At 38.5% G+C, this 16845-nt stretch overlaps 1 protein-coding gene across 2 annotated transcripts in view; it reads right to left on the bottom strand.

The window, feature by feature from the left end:
• The window catches only part of LOC113639556 (Na(+)/H(+) exchange regulatory cofactor NHE-RF2), a 37745-nt gene that overhangs the window by 7128 nt on the left and 13772 nt on the right, over nt 1-16845 (bottom strand). Inside the window, exon 3 of one of the 2 annotated variants that reach the window (XM_027141470.2) lies at nt 2136-2333. The exons of the other annotated variant lie outside the window; for it this stretch is intronic. Within the exon in view, the coding sequence (XP_026997271.1) occupies nt 2136-2333 (198 nt within the window). The remainder of the gene's footprint in view (nt 1-2135; nt 2334-16845) is intronic. 2 annotated transcript variants of the gene reach the window in all.

The following is a 16845-nucleotide window of genomic DNA, read 5'->3' as shown; positions in this document are numbered from 1 at the left end:
ACAGAGAGAGAGAGAGAGAGAGAGAGAGAGAGAGAGAGAGAGAGAGAGAGAGAGAGAGAGAGACAGACAGACAGACAGAGAGAGAGAGAGAATATGGCTAAATGTTTGTGGAGAACTGACTGCCAACTGAACCACTGTGATTTAGTTGCCATTCTAGTTCATTGGCATAGAGGTCAGGGTTCATGGATCTCACTTTGTGCACAGGGACATTGTCATGTTCAGACAGATTTAAGCCCGTTTGTTTCAATGATGGGAAATTGTAACGTTACAGCATACAGAAATCCTATACACTTCACACACTTCCAATTTTCGCTTTAGGGAAGGACGTGAGAGTCAGATGTCCACATACTTTTGGCCATATGTGATAATGATATTATTATTATTATTATTATTATTATTATTATTATTATTATTATTATTTACTTTAATTCATAAAGCACTATAATCATTGATATAAAGCGTAATGCAATTTTATTTTCAAGTCATTTCTGCCATATAAATATTTTACAACACATGAATGCATTCCAGAGCCATTATTCACATGGCCTTTACAGAAAGTGTAAGCCAGAACGGTTTCAAAGTTTTACCTAGTGTGTTTTTTCCAAATGACACAGCCAATAAATTGAGTCCAATAATAATACCAAGTGTTTCCAGGTCAAGGATGTATTAATAATATTCATCCACTTTCCATTATTTCCATTGGGCTGAACTAACAATCAATGGAAAACTTACCAAAACGTCACCACTAGCCAGAATTACTTATCTTATTCTTACACAAAACAGACTGCTGTGTCACCTCAATGGCAGTCCAGGAAATCTGAAGGTCAAACTATCCACAAATGACAAGCATCATTTTTCCGCTTGAAAGAACAGATGAAACCACAACGTAGTCCACCAAGCTGCCACTGCTGGGCCCCTAAGCAAGGCCCTTAACCCTCAATTGCTCATTTTTATAAAAATGAGATAAAAAAATGTAAGCCGCTCTGGATAAGGGCGTCTGCTAAATGCTGTAAATGTAGTGGGAGGACTGAGATCTGTGAAGACTACAGACCCAGAAAAGTGATCCACTCTTCCAAGCCCAACATAAACTACACTAATGCTTCTCCACTGAAAGAAACAGGAAATGAGGTGAGCCAATTAGGCATTCAGACCAGAGTCAACCCTAGTTAAATCCATTTTTCTTGAGATATAAGGTTATAATTAACAGGGGTTTAAGGTTAAATAGCTGATGGATGACAAACTGGGTCAGTGGGTAAAGGTCAGAGTGCAAAACTAATATGAGGCTGTCTCATGGTCTGACTGAGCTGTTTGTGTGAGAGCTTGGTTATGTGCTAAACCTTGAACATCTGAATTCAGTTAAGGTTGAGTAGGTGTGCATGTGTGTTCATGTTTAACTCCAGAAAAGACTAAATAAATTCAATTAAATCACTTCACTTCTACTTATACAGCGCTTTAATAAATGTATACATATTTATAAACAAAAGTGTTTATATAAAACTTCATACAGTTTCCATAATAAGTAAAATTTAGGCAAATGAACCAGACTCAAAAACTAAAAAAAAAAACTCCTTCTACAACTGGTCAACGCATTAAGAACTTAAATGAAAAAGGTTTAGCTCCGACTTCTAGCCCTGGGATCTTGTTCCTTAACCAGATTTATTTCACCAGCATTACAATAAAGCTGTGATTTGAATTCAAGCTGGTAATACTGTATACAGCTGCTTATCCAGCTGACTCTGCATTATCTTACAGTGTTCACAACAGTAAAAACAAGCAGTATTTCCAGAAGAGGCATATTGTTCCAAATATGTACCAAGACTTGTAAAACAAGCTAGCCTTCTTTTTTAATGGAGGAAAACAGTTACGCAACCAAAATCAGAGAAAACGCCGGTTCCTGAATTGAACCGATAGCCTACTGAAATGTGAACAAGTCTTTCTAAATAAACAGAACAGCTCTTGCTATAACACTTGTACTGCAGCTGCATAATAGCATGGTAATGCCAATTAAAGACAATGGGAAGAAAGAAGTGAAGAAGAATTCTGTGCATTTATTATACATGAATTGTATAAATGATTTGTTTTTGTATTATGAAATGAGTTACTGAGTTATTATTGTTCATTTTCTTCTTTCTCACCTCGATGAGTCTATCCTGTGGTCGAAGGCCTGCACGGTCAGCTGGAGAGCCCGGATCCAGAGAGCGGATGTACTGACCCGGTCTGGACTTCTCACTGTGCAGGTTGAAGCCGTATCCTGTTTCTGCCCGTACCAAGTGACACAGCCTGGGGACGAGTTCGGACACGTCTGCCGGAGCGGTCGGCATCACCGGAGCCTCCTGAGTCAGAGAGATTTGAACAGTATAAGTATTAGTAGGTATTATTAGGTCAGTAAGGTTAATTTTCCCATGGTCATAAGATGAAAATGTGTATTATAAGTACCGATGAAAAAAATGAGAGATCGTTTCATCCTGCCCGTATCAATAACTGCTCAAGTGTTACAGATCGGTCAGTTGTGTCATCTATCTGTTGAATAATGAATCCGTCCTAATACATCTGTTCACAACAAATTAAACATTATAACATTATACCTTAGACTGATGATTTTAATCTTTAATAGACAGGCAAAGCCTGCCAAAACAGTTATATCAGTCATCCATGATTAATAGTGACATTACTGTAGAGCTTGTTGGACTTCAGAAAATTTTTGTTGCACTCTAACACAATCTGTAGGTATTTTTGTCTCTGCCACTTCCTACACACCCTTTTGTTTTTTTCCCCACTCTTCCTGCCATCTGAAACGCTAAGCCGTGTAGCTGAGCGCAAACGGAGAAAATATCAAGAGCTCCCTTTCTTTTCCAGTTTCTTGCACACAGTCTATTTATTTATAGCATCTATGTACACATATAGTACACATATACACACACACATAAATATAGTAAACAGTAGCTTGGATTACAAAATATGAATCCAGGATCACACTTCGCAGAAGCTGCAGAGGTAGTGAGACGATGTAAATTAAGTCCGGTGTAAAAGACACTGATCTTTAAAACATCTAATTAATCACAGGAAGCATACAGGAACATACGTAAGCAACATTAACCATAAGAACAGCTCTGGACTTGGGTCATAGGCTTGAATTTTCACACTAGTTGTGAGACTAAGTGTCTATAAGGATGAGTGTTCTTGGACTGACTCGGACTGACTTGTTGTTGTGATCACTGAAAAAGTAACATTATTTCACCGAGCTTTTCGACAAGCTCTTGCCACATGGGGTCTGACTCAGATGTAGATGACGCATGGCCAAACACGGCACTGCACAGCTTAAACCCTCTGAACCTTAATCTACTGACTATATTGATCAATAAATACCATAGATATTTAATTGCCTATACTACATGCGCCTGTACAATTCCTGAGGAACACAGGGATGCACAGAGGATTGGTGGTGTTTTTCGTTTCAAACCCACTCCCCCACCATCACCTCATCACCCCACAGAACGCACAACACAATGAACCTTGAGGCAGAAGAAGGCCACACTGGGCCTGACAGCCAAAAACAGCAATCTGAGGCTACACTGGTGCACAGTTGTAGAAGAAAAACATCTGGCCTTTTTCCAAAGTTCGACTGTCCATATTCAGTGAAACTCTACCTAGTGTAGCCTCAGACTTTTCCCCATTCTGATATTGGATGTGAACTCCATGTATTGTGTATCTACATGATTGTATGCATAGCATTTTTTACTGCGTGTATAAATGAATAAGTACTCAAAAATCTCTCAATTTACTGCAAATAAAAAAATCAAACAAACCTTACACCTGTCTCACTGAAAGAGAGCAATCGTCATGCTCTTAGAAACCTGAATGAACTACACTAAGCAAGCCAACTCAACTAGATTGAAATTGACTAAATACTCTGTGAAAGAACCCAATACTTAGTATGAATCGGAAGGTAAGAAACTTTCACTGCATAAACAGTCTACAAAAGATTATATTAAGATTATGAAATACGGTATATTCTGTGAGATATGGGACTCTCTTCCTATGTGCAATAATCTATGTGCAATATGTGCGATTAAAATATATTAAAGTTTCTATTCATAAACAAGCTTTGGGTTTCATTTTCTTACAATAAAGCAAACTAGAGCAAAGTGGACAAGAGACAAAGTTTATTATATATAAGAATCAAAAAGGCTGCATTTCTCTTCTACAGAGGAAAAGTTTGGCTAAAATTCAAGCATGAGTTGTCCCAGACCACTAGGAATATGCATAAATCAAATCCCACAATTTCCAGCATAGTGGTTTAGGAAAAACCCTAAACATGCATCATTGTTGATGGGAGAATCCTTCCTAGGAAAGCCAGACAGATGGAAACAGGTTCATCATTCAGAGCATGTTAAATTCAATATAAGAAACCTTTAAAAAAAAACTACAAATAAAAAAGACTTCATCTTAGATCCAAAAGCAGGAAAACCTGTGGGGCCTCCGTAAGATAAACAAGAGAAAATCCACAGATGGTAGCCATTATGGCTCGGAGCCGCCAGGAGTGGTTCCACCAGTGTGGCTGTTAACTTTACCCCACCATCCATCTGTTTGTACCTTAACATCTCCCAAAAGCACAGTCTGCTCTCCCTGGTGTCCTCATTTGCAGTATTTCTCAATGAAATTTCTTTAAGACATAAGCCTGGCTGTTTTACACATCTCCAGAGAAGGAATAAGGAAGGAGTAAACTTAGAGTACTTATTCTTCACTATTAGTGCTACAGCATGGTTTCTAACAACAGTGGTGCAATGATTAGTGCTCTTGCCTCACTTCATGGCCCTTAGTCTGATCCTGAGCTCAAGTTTTTGTCCATATTCTCTGTACCTGTGTCTTAGCTTCCTCCGGGTTCCCAAACACCTAAATGGACTGGCTACTACAGAATTCCTCAAGGTGTGAAGGTACACATGGTGCCCCATGATTGCGCATCCTGTCTGTGTAATTCCCACCATGTGTTCAGTGTTCTCAGGAGAAGCTCCTGACCAACCCTGACCCTTACCAAAAAAAAGCAGTTACCGAAAATTAATGAAAGAGGTCAGCTTCCTGTGCTAGTGTTGGTATGTGATCTATCACCTCTGCTGATAAATTATCACAAGAAAATGCATGATAAGAAAGGTTTGAAACTTTTCACCATTTTTCTTTGCATCAACTGTACAAGAAGACAGGCCATTTTTTGTACATTTACTGTGTGTATTATGTTTGCATCATGTAATCCTTGTGTGTGTCTAAGAGGAAGAACTGTTTCAGCTGAAAAAGGCCATTAAATACTGAATGACATGCAACTAAATTAATGCAGTGCAAATGAAATGACCAGTATATTGACCAGTAATCTTTACTTGGATGTAATAGCAAGAGACAAGATTAATATAAAAGTTTATTTCAGTAGGATTATTGCGTTCAGCAGGAGCCGCAGTTGCAGCACAGAGCAGGAGTCACGTGACGTTAGGCGAGTGACGTGAGCAGCCTCTCCTGTGAGACGCGATGACTGACAGGACGATGACAGATGACAGTTGTTTTTTTATTCTCACACATGAATGCCATTAAAATGAGTAATCCCACATCCCTCACAGCCCAGCACCTCCACCACTGTATTCTTATTGCACTGACAACATATACACCTGTCTTATGGTGGCTCCTATATTTTTGTCATGTCCTCAATCACATCTCTCCGGTCTTTCATTTGGGATGCTTTTTATGAACTGGCCTCCGTGACAAACTTATTGAATAGCCCTACATAAATGAATAGCTTTACATAAAGGATAGATGGATGCACATATCTGTCACATACCCCAATGGACACTAGCTTAGACTAAATAATGTCATAAATGTGTACATACCAGGGTTAAGAGGTGGCATAAGTTATTGTGGTGCTTGGCACAATTGTATTACGTTTAGACATATAATAATCCATTCCCATGTTGTGATGGGAGTCCTCAGAGAATCTCATTTTGGTCTGAGGTTAAAGGCATTAGGATGGAGACAGAGATCTGACCCAAGCCTTCTTTCCCTCTTACTCAGCAATAACAGAATACGGCTGAGAAAATTGGAGATTTTGGAAACAAAACGATCTCCCCACAGCCAGGGAAGGCGGGGGTGTTCAGAACTACAATGTGTCTAAACCATTTTGGCTTTAACTTTTGCACAACAGAGCAACAAATCAGCATTCCTAATGGGAAAATACATTTAGAAAATGTAACTTTTCCACACCCTCCGCCTGCTCCGCACCGCTCCCTGTCCCCCACGCTGTGGATGGGACTTTAACACATTTAACGTTAATTTCCTGCCACAATGAGGCATTGTGCAAGACACTGTGAGACGAACGGATTCAGTGTGGATTCTGTAGCTGTTGCTATTTAGAGTGTGTGCGCAATACCGATGATGAAATGAGCCTGACATCTTTTAATTATTCAAATCCAAAATCTTGGTTCTGTTCAGAACATTCCTGTTGTTAACTCTGTAATAGGCTGTTTATGTGGATGTGCGGTGTGATGGACAGTGTCTCAGGGAATATAATTAAAAGGGCTGAAACTCAGCCAGTATTAGCTATGTCTCTCATGCTTGCACCAGGAGAGGCTTTGATGCCACATATATCCTTCTTTAGACTTGTATTTAATCATAAAGTGTCACCTCATGAAGTCCTGTGAGTTGTGTGAGAGACAAGCTTTATTTTTGGCTTCTATAGCCTTGAGTGCAGAGAGAATATTACTGGATGGAAAAACAGGAGGTGTCGTAACAGCAACAGCTGTGACACAGGAGTGCCCAGTTTCTTCTGGCATAGAGAGACTGAGAGACTGTAGAAACTTCAAACTGATCAGAAGACTATGTACAGTTGCCAAACCTGAAAGCTTGCTTTTGTGTTAGCGTGCTATCTCTGATAAAGATCATATACAGCAGTGTAAGAGATAAAAGCACAGATCTAGTTGGACTGAACATAGGCAGGTAGCAGGCTGGAGTCAGGGTGAGGTGGGGGTTGGTGGTAAGGGACATATATGGCACCATATATGTGGATGTGGTAAGTATTAAGGTGTTGTACTACCAATTAGAAGGTTGTAAGTTCAAATCCCAGGTCCACCAAGCTGCCACTGCTGGGCCCCTGAGAAAGGCCCTTTAATTGCTCAGTTAGATAAAATAAGATAAAAATGTAAGTCATTTTGGATAAGGGTGTCTGCCAAATATAATAAATGTGAATCATGATATTAATATTTATAATGATTTATCTTATTCATGTGTAAAAACACTGCAAATTTTAATTAAGGAAATGTAATGATTTTTTTTTTTGCGGTGAACCACAGTGGCACTACAGGAGACAAGCATGTAAAATCATCATGCAGGATTCTGCAGGATTCAGGTTATTAATATCTTTTTATTTTTAATAATGAATTCATAGTCAGTTATATATCTAGTCTGTATGTAATTTGTGAAATACATGCAAATCTCAATTTGTGGCAAATGGCACGTAACACACTGACTTTTAATAGCGAGACAGTGAACTTTATGCTTAGGCTAATTCATTGTCAATTATTATGTATTTTTAGCATCTATTCATATCTCCACATTATGGTTTAAGACAATTAAATCTGTGACAAATAACAGTCTCTCATTTTTTAAAGGAATTAAAGCTGTACCCTAAAATAGCACATTACTGATACTGAGGTTGGATTTGGACTTTTCAGTGCTTCTTTGCCAGTGATGGTTGGTGCTTAAATATACAACTAAGACCTGGTGACATGAGATAATTCAAGTAAGAAACCAGACTGACACTAATTAGCTTAGACCAGCGTGAAGTAGAGGTCTTCTCGGGTCTAAAGAAATGTACCCGACCCGAAGTGACCCGAATCACTTTTTACCCAAACCCGCTCGGGTCTCGGGTCAGACCTCGGGTTTTGTGATCTAAGTGGACCCGTGAAGACCTCTAGCGTGAAGTACAATAATTCTTACTGTCAGAGAAGAGATCTAATATCTAAAAAGATTTGTACCATGCTTTTTGGATAAAATTAATGTTGGGAAGTTGTCGGCCCTCCATTTTTAATTTGAGCCTTTCCTCATAAGAAACATGATCCATAGACCTAAAAGAAAATCCGCTCAGTATCTGTGCTTGGTACTGTATGTGTGTAAAAGGAGCAAAGCTGCTAATTCTGACATCCTTAAAATATTGGTTAGCTACCAATAATTTTTTTTTAACATTTATCTTTTCAAAGTCAGAATTCTATGTCTACAAGTCAACTACAATATGTAGGCAACAGCTGTAAAAGCAAAAAAACACAGACAGGGGAAATATAATTGTACTCTCGTACTCTTGACGCCTTCCAGAACCTCTTGATCCATCCTAATGTCCTGCTTCTGGATGGAGTCTCATCACTCTGTCGTTCTTACTATGTAAACTTATTCTGTGGCCAGAGCGTCTGCGATTTTTCTAATGTTACAGTTATCGAGTGTGGTTCAAAACACATTAACCAAAGTGGCTTTTTTTTCTCTTTTCAGAATATTACATAGCAACATGTGGGATGTTTAAAATAGAAATACTAGGGAACCAATACTTCCTCCAAGAAATCTGTTGTATTCACACCACCATGATCAGCTCTTACTACAATCAGAGACCTTCTGCGCCCTGTGTTCTGCAGCTTGCACTGAACCACAGGCATAAGACAAGGAAGAGAACATGACGAATATCACCAAATGCCAACTACCATAATCCTGTGCCTTATGAATGAGCAAGCCAGGGAAAAATACAAGAACTTTAAAGAGCCAGCAAGCAAAGAGAAACAAGAAGTATAAAGAGATTTGTTCATGGTGAGCTTTTTGCCTTGTGCATAGTGGCTGGCAATAAGGTCTAGCAACTTAATTGTAAAGGTTGTGCGAAAGTTATGTGTCTTCAGAAATGGGTTACGCAGGTCATTTATGTCAATATTTTAGGCTCTTACATTTCGAGTATCCAAATGACATGGAGTTTCCCTTTCAGGGTGCCTGATATTTCTTGCGTAGATGTGTCACAGATTTACAATATTATCTAGAACTCTACCATTAAACATGAGCACTTGCCTTAAAGAATAAAAATAAATAAAACTGGAAGAAGACATGAAGACAGAAGAAGAAAACTGTTTTTTCCCCTTGTTCCTGAATAATATTTGGAGCATATTTCTACCCAAAAGGCAGAAATTCCTGATGAGTTACACAGTGCTCCTTTGAGTCTCTGTTTCTAACTAAGTCAGTTTGTGTCCATCTAAATGTCTGGATCAAATATGTCACAAAAATAAAGTGATTGCAAAAGTGAGCACTTTGAAAGATGACAGATAAGACTACACACACTTACACATTTTTAAACCTCATGTTCATGTCATAAAAAATCACAGAAAAAAATGTCACTTTCAGCTCCAGTGCTAAAAATCGAGGCAGAAATAAACTAGAATGAGATATTGCTTTATATGCAATAAAAGAAAAATAACAGAATTAAAAGAAATCAGTGGCCCTAGAAAGTGTAAGTGTATTGCTCGTCCCACCATCCCTAATTTCATCCAAGCCAATCCCACTGTTTCTTGAGAAGATGTGCAGAACAGGAGAAAAATGATACTCTGAAAAAGGCATAAAGTGATATACAAAAACAACTATTATCGAATTAAGCAAGAAACGTTGGCTATATTTCAAAAATTTGGAAATGATACAACTGTTTGGGAAACACTTAGGTAAGGATCCAAAAGATGAATTTATTTTATTTTTTGTAATGTTCCAAGGGTTCAACTTTCCTCAGTAATAAAAAATAATAAACAATATCAGCTAATACCTGAAACAGGGTTAAGAAAGCATAAACATATTTTCTGTATGAAATTCCGCAGTTGCTGCAGAATGGCATTAATCCTGGCATCTTGCCTTTGCTGACTAAGTTTTGTTGTGTTGTGCACCCTGCAGTGCCATTGTCCTTAGTTGTGCCCTCTTTAGGAGGTGCCCAGCCAATCGGAGGCCATCGTACATTATTTAAGGTCTGAATGATAGGCCTACAGTAGTTCAACCAAGCGTGTTATTGAGCTTGTGTATAAAAAACACAATAGAGAGCAATCAGTTCATACAAAAGGGGAAAGGAGCATGACCTCTGCGACTCAGATCACCACAACCAAGAACAGAACATCCAATTGTTTCAGCAAGCGTGACAATATAATGTTGACACTGATTTATATTAATAATTAATTAATAAAGACTGCACGTTAGGCGTTTCAGAATTACTTCATTATGTTTATCAGCCATCACACTCAGCAGATATGTTCACATATGGGATTACATGCATCAATGTATGTGAACCTAAAGACAAAAGAAAGTACAAGCCTACGATGGGCAGGAATCATGTACAAGCACAAGAACAAGAACAAGCAAAAGAGTAAAGAAATAAACTGCTGCTGGGGAAATGTATGGAGGTTTTGGGAAAACATTTTCCATTTTCCACAAGTATTCAGTTAATAAAACAAAATTACATGTGGTTGCATTCAGAGATCTGCAGTGTTTCATTTCCTGTTGTTCTATTTGTGCCATGTGAACCACAATAAATGCTACATGGCCAAACAAGACCAACACACTCACTGAGCTGGAAGTGCATATAAGCACCCCCAAAGCTCCCCCCTATCAGCTCACTGCGTGAAATCCCAGATGAGCCACAGAACTCAAAGCTTAGCATCCAGCAGACTAACTTTATTTCTGCTGACAGCAATGGCAACCTGGGCAGTATTTACCGCTAATGAACCACATAGGAAAAAGAACCAAGGATAGAGGACTGACACAAAAATAAAGGAAACATAAGGTGCTTCTAGAGCTCATGAGTTCCTTGCATAGTCTTTCTACTAGTACTGTGTGGTTGTATAATTTAAAAAACATACAGCATAATAAGGAAATACAGTTAAGCATCATTTTATTAGGAACACCTGTATACCTACACATTTATGTAGTTATCTAATCAGCCAATAATGTATAAGATATGGGCCAGCAGCTATGAATAATGTTCACATCAACCTTCAGGATGGGGGAAAAAATGTGATCTCAGTGATTTTGATGGTGGTGATTGTTGGTGCCAGATTGGCTGGGATGAATATTTCTGTAATAACATCCAGTGACTGGTAGCACCATGGACTGAAATACCTTGTTGAAAAGAGAAGTCAACGGAGAATGCCAAAAATGCTTTAAGCTGACAAAAAGACTACGGTAAATCAGATAATCACTCTGTACAATTGAGGTGGATGAGCTACAACAGCAGAAGTCTACATCAGGTTTCACTTCTGTCATCCAAGAACAGAAAGCTGAAGCTTTAGTGAGCACAGACTCAAAACTTGACTGGCAAAACACAGCCTGGTCTGATAAAGCTTGATTTCTACTAATGTATACAGAAATTGGTGCCAACACCATGAATCAATGGACCAAACCTGCCTTGTGTCAGCAGTCCAGGCAATATTTTTGGGCCTGTTTATACTCATTAATACCACAGCCTAATTGAGTATTGTTTCTGACCATGTGCATCTCTTTATGGCCACAATTTACCATCTTCTAATGGCTGCTTAGAAGAAAAGTTTAGATGGCACAAACAAAAGTCATCTCAATCTGGTTTCATGACAATGAACATAATAGTAGGTGCACTGTTGTCCAGTTGCTTCCCAGTCTCCACATGATAATCAAGTAAACCACTTTTGGGATGTGGTAGAACGAGACATTCTCAGCATGAAAGTCTACCTGAAAAATCTGAACAAATTGCATGATGCAATCATATCAACATGGACCAAAATCTCAAAGGAATGTTTCCAACAAGCCATGTTGGAGTGATCTGGCCAGAGACTGAGATTTAAGGATTGTGAGAGAACATTTGTGTTAATATACAGCTAAACATTTTCAGAGAGTTGTATGTAAACTGTGGCATCACAAAAACATGATATCTTACAGACAGCCAGACCTTGATAGACCATTGCACTGTATTTGGTTCTAGTGAATTACAAGTTTATGAAGCCTTCTCCTTACATTTCCCCCTAAATGTAGCACTCATCTATATACCTTAAGTACACTTTATTTATTAATCTGAAACCATTATGGACTGTGTAGATGTACTGAATAGAATGCAACCGACTGAACTAGTACGTAAGATTAGTTCATCATCCTGTTCTACACCTACTCTACACCCAGTTGCACTCCATTAACTCAGATCTCTATAAATCCACTTTATTTATCCAGGACTGAAACACACCCACCTGACACCAAATAATCCCAGCAATCTTAAAGAATGCAGCTACTGACCCTAGGTCGCACAGACTCCCTTTACCCAAGTTGTGCTTAGTCATAATATATCACTCAAGCAGAAACAGATGCCGTAAAAACACTCGTGAGAAAGACAGTTCTCAAGAGTTCTCTACACACACTCATAGAAGAAATAACGAGACACATGTTTATACATGTATTTAGCCTGTAAGCCTCAGACAACTGATATATAAGTGCACATTCTTTCTTTAGGAGGTCATACTGAGGGATTCTTTACATGTGTTTAGTTTAACACATAAGGTAAATGAGCAACATGCTCATCCCAGCCTAATAAGTCAACTTAATTGGCAGGCAGACATCATGGGGTATTTCACAAGCAGTGTAACACAAAGATAAGCCAAGTTGGACATTGATGATACATGCAGATCCACACCCCTGTTATCAGTACAACACACACATATACACACGTAGTTTCCTACTCTGCCCTGCTGCGTTATGGTCCCTAAAGTCAAAACCAGTCCATTTTACACATGCATACACACACACATAGGCTCCACAGCAGGGGCCCCACTTATGCAGACAGAACATGGTTTCACCTAACAGTTATGGAGTCTTGCACACGGCGTTCCGGAGCCCCCCTGACCCCCTACCAGGAAACATATGTGGGCAAACAGGATGGACAATGATCAGAGTGGAAACACACACACACACAAACACACACACGTATATACACACTAAAGATTACTCCAACCCCATTTATGCCCTGTTATTCACTGTCTTATATAATCCATACACATATAGACCATAAAATCATAGGAGACAACAAGACATTGTTCTCCATTCTGATGTTTGAGGTGAACTCTTGGCCTGTATTTGCACGAGATTATGTTTAATTTCTACTCTGTTGCACCATGATAGGCTGATAAGATAACTGTATAAATTCTGGTGTACTATTAAAGTGACTAGTGAGTTTATGCAATCTGTATTAGTTCCATGTGGGTTGAGTGAGAAAAAGTCAAGGTCAAGGAATAAGGTGCTGATAAATTGTGTATGTTACACAAAGGTACTGAATCCTGGATCATCATTTCCATTAATATTTTGCAACATTATGCAGCACTAATATCTTTTATACAAAATGTTTATGGTACAGTATATACTGCTACATAGTTCTGCCTCCATCTGTTAATCACTCCATTAAAAAAAAAAATTTAAAACACACTAGCTATTTTCACAACAAATCAATTTACACAAATGCATGTAGAAGTCTTGACACAGTGTGGGATTGCATTACACTTCCAAAAACTTTCCAAAGCAACATGACTGCCATGAGAAGCATGTTGAATCTATTATCCAGAATTCTCAACACACACACAAATTTGCAGCATCCAACTGAGACAGAACAGCTGGCTATATGCATCGAGGATCAAATATGTTTTCAAAATGTAGAGCTATCAAACATACATGGAAGATTTTGTTTTCCTCAAGACTAGGCTGAAAATAGAAGACAGTTTGAGCATGCAGGGTTGTAGACACAGCAGATGGAGGTTTTGCATGTGTGATCACAGGTGGGCTGCACATCAGACACAACCATCCTCAACCAGTATCTGAATAAAAGCAAAGTGAGAGCGTATGAATGAGGGCAGAGAAGTGATCATGAAGAATGTGGACTGGGAGTGAGTTCCAAATCATTGTGGGAAGTCATTTTGCTATGCATATATCAATCTGAGTGAGTGAGAAAGTGAGTGATTGAGTGAGTGAGAGAGAGAGAGAGAGAGAGAGAGAGAGAGAGAGAGAGAGAGAGAGAGAGAGAGAGAGAGTGAGTGGGCAGTGAAGACTCCCTTGGTGTGAATAAAGCCTACGCTGTTTGACCTGCGTAGTTACATCACAGCTGAGTTGGAAAAGCTTTCCAAGTGTTTGCAATGGCTCATTCTCAGGCAAGCAGTGGTGATGATGATGATGATGATGATGATGATGATGATGATACTGAACAACACGTGTTGAACCAGAGACTGAACAGATCTTTTCTAAATTGTTTTTCAGAAGGAATGGAAGAACTGCTCAATAATAAAACAGCTGAGAGGATGTATTAAGCCAGCTGCAAATACAACACTACTGAATTTTGGCACTGAAAATGCATCCAGTGGGCTGCTCATATCCTAGTGTCTCCCCTGGTCCTGAAGTCTGATCTGAGCCAGGCCTGGATAACATTAAGTAGGAGATGGAGTAAGATGGTCGATGTGGGGGTTAATGATGGGAAGACTTCACCAGCGCTGGCTGTCAACAAAGCACCCAGAGATAACAGGGGGAGATGCATGCCTGCTTTCTCACACACTCTGCTCCTTGAACTGTGTTCTTCTAACCCCCCTGCTGTCCATCCTCCTACATACACACTAGTCACAAACAGAGAGCCTCCTCATGCACTGCCCTACAAATGCCCTGCTGAGAGGCACATCTGGACACAACACAGCTGCCTTTCAGTTCTGGGGCAGGAAAAAAGTCTTTAAGAGCATTTAAATGAAGTGTAGAGAAGCTGCAAGGAGAGTGTTGTGTACTGTTTGTGTTGTTTAAAAAACACACTCAAGTAAAGAGCAAACACGTACTTTAATCGTGTTTGAACGTTGCTGTAACTTTTTTATGGCATTCTAAATATCTAAATTTCTGACTTCAGAAAGCTGTTATATTATAATTCATTATACACAACTAAATCTGTTAAGAACTTCCCATAGAACTTGCCTTAATGTGAAAAGATTTCTTCCTCCCATTAAAGTACTTTGAAGCAACACATACAAATCCAGCTGCAAACCATAAAGGTAACGTAGTGCTGTCGCTCCAAGAGAGTGCATGTTCTAGAGAGAATTAAAAACAAAAACAAAGCCTGTTTAGCAGGCGTCTTAATATTTCTTAACCAGTGCTGAGATGGGAAACACATGGCAAGAGAAGAAAAAAATGCAAAGAAGTTGTGAACAACAAAAACAACAACAACAGACATAGCCACACGGGTGTAATGTGTGAGAAATGGTTCAAGCTCCACGAATGCTTAGCACAATATGACCCTTAACCATACTTGATAACACATGCCCTTTGGTGCCTGATTCTCTCTCAAGTACAATATTTTCCTCATTGCTATAATATGACATTAGGGTTCAAATGTCTCATGTTCTTATATTAAGTTGTCACGGTGAATGACAGAAAGGTTCCACATTGTTGACTTTTCCTTAATCTGGTGGTTCTTGTCCCTGAAGTGTTCATCTTCACCCAGACAAAAACTTAGTAAACGTTTCGTTCTGGATTTAAAATCAAACTACAGCAATATCTGTTTCTGCAATGAAAAACCCTAAAACACAATGCCATCCCTACTGCCATTCTGTGCATGGTCGTAACATTATCACATGACTAGAACACTATCACATGGCTATAAATGCACAAACGTATATTGCTTACCAGAGATAAACAAACCAAAACAAATTTTATTATATAATTTTATATTGTTTGTTTTTGGCTTGGCATTTCGAACTGCAACACCACTTCAGGAAACACTGACTATTAATCAAACTCTCATACTGTAATTAAGATATTCGTGATTTGGAAGAGCATAAAGCAAGAAATAATGAAATGAGAAGCAGGTTTCTCAAGATAATGGAGAGAACACTGAAGTGTTGATCAGTGAGTATCAGCTTGCTAACCATATGGTTTACTAATGATCTTGCTCACTAAGCTATGTATAAACCCAGATTTACATGAAGCAAATCAAATGGCAAATTAGCAGCATTTTGCTAAAAAAAAAAAAAAAAGAAAAAAAAAAAAAAGAAAGAAAAAGAAAAAAAAAGAAAAAGAATAAGACAAACAAAAAAAAGGACATGTTCACTAAATGCAGTTAGCCAGAATGTTGTTTTTGTATCTTTAGCCTTTCAGGAACAAATATGAGACCAGGATCCTTTGGTAATATTCAGTAGTAGGAGAATGAGCTAAAACAGGTATAGCTTAGTGGTTCAATGCTATTTGTGGCTAAAAGAGGCCATGGCCAGTAGCTGTTTTATGAATACTGTGCCAAAAAACAAGACTAGCCATAAGTTTTGTTTAATGGTACAACCACTTATACCAATATAATATATGCTAATAGCAAGTAAGCTATCAGTTAGATAAATAATACCAGCTTGTCTTTCTGCTAGTTATGCTAGTCAGTCAGTGATTAGCAAATAAACCAGTAATGGTTTTTGTATGGTAAATAAATGACCACTTAATACACTAATAAAAGTTTTCAACTGAAACTATTCATACTAGCTGGGAGTAATTAAAATGGTTGTTTTTATTGTATTGTATTTCTTGATGTGTTCTTCACTTCCTTGTCATGATTACTGTAATTAACTTAGAGCACACTGGCTGCCACCAACTACATTTATAATTAACTCTTAAACTAGGTTGTAAATGTGGTCCTTTTATCACTTTAAAGTTCTTTCATTCCCATAACATAATGTAATACAATTAAATTTAACATGCTAGTGTGTTACTAAGCAGTAGATGGCAACATGTCTGGACGTTGTCTGAGCATCAACAAGGTTATATTAAAACTGGACATAGACCAAGTCCAGATCC

Source organism: Tachysurus fulvidraco, chromosome 15, assembly GCF_022655615.1.
Source record: "Tachysurus fulvidraco isolate hzauxx_2018 chromosome 15, HZAU_PFXX_2.0, whole genome shotgun sequence".
Classification (NCBI taxonomy): Eukaryota; Metazoa; Chordata; class Actinopteri; order Siluriformes; family Bagridae; genus Tachysurus; species Tachysurus fulvidraco.
Note: the sequence above shows the minus strand (reverse complement) of the source record. Positions and strands in the feature narration are given on the sequence as shown.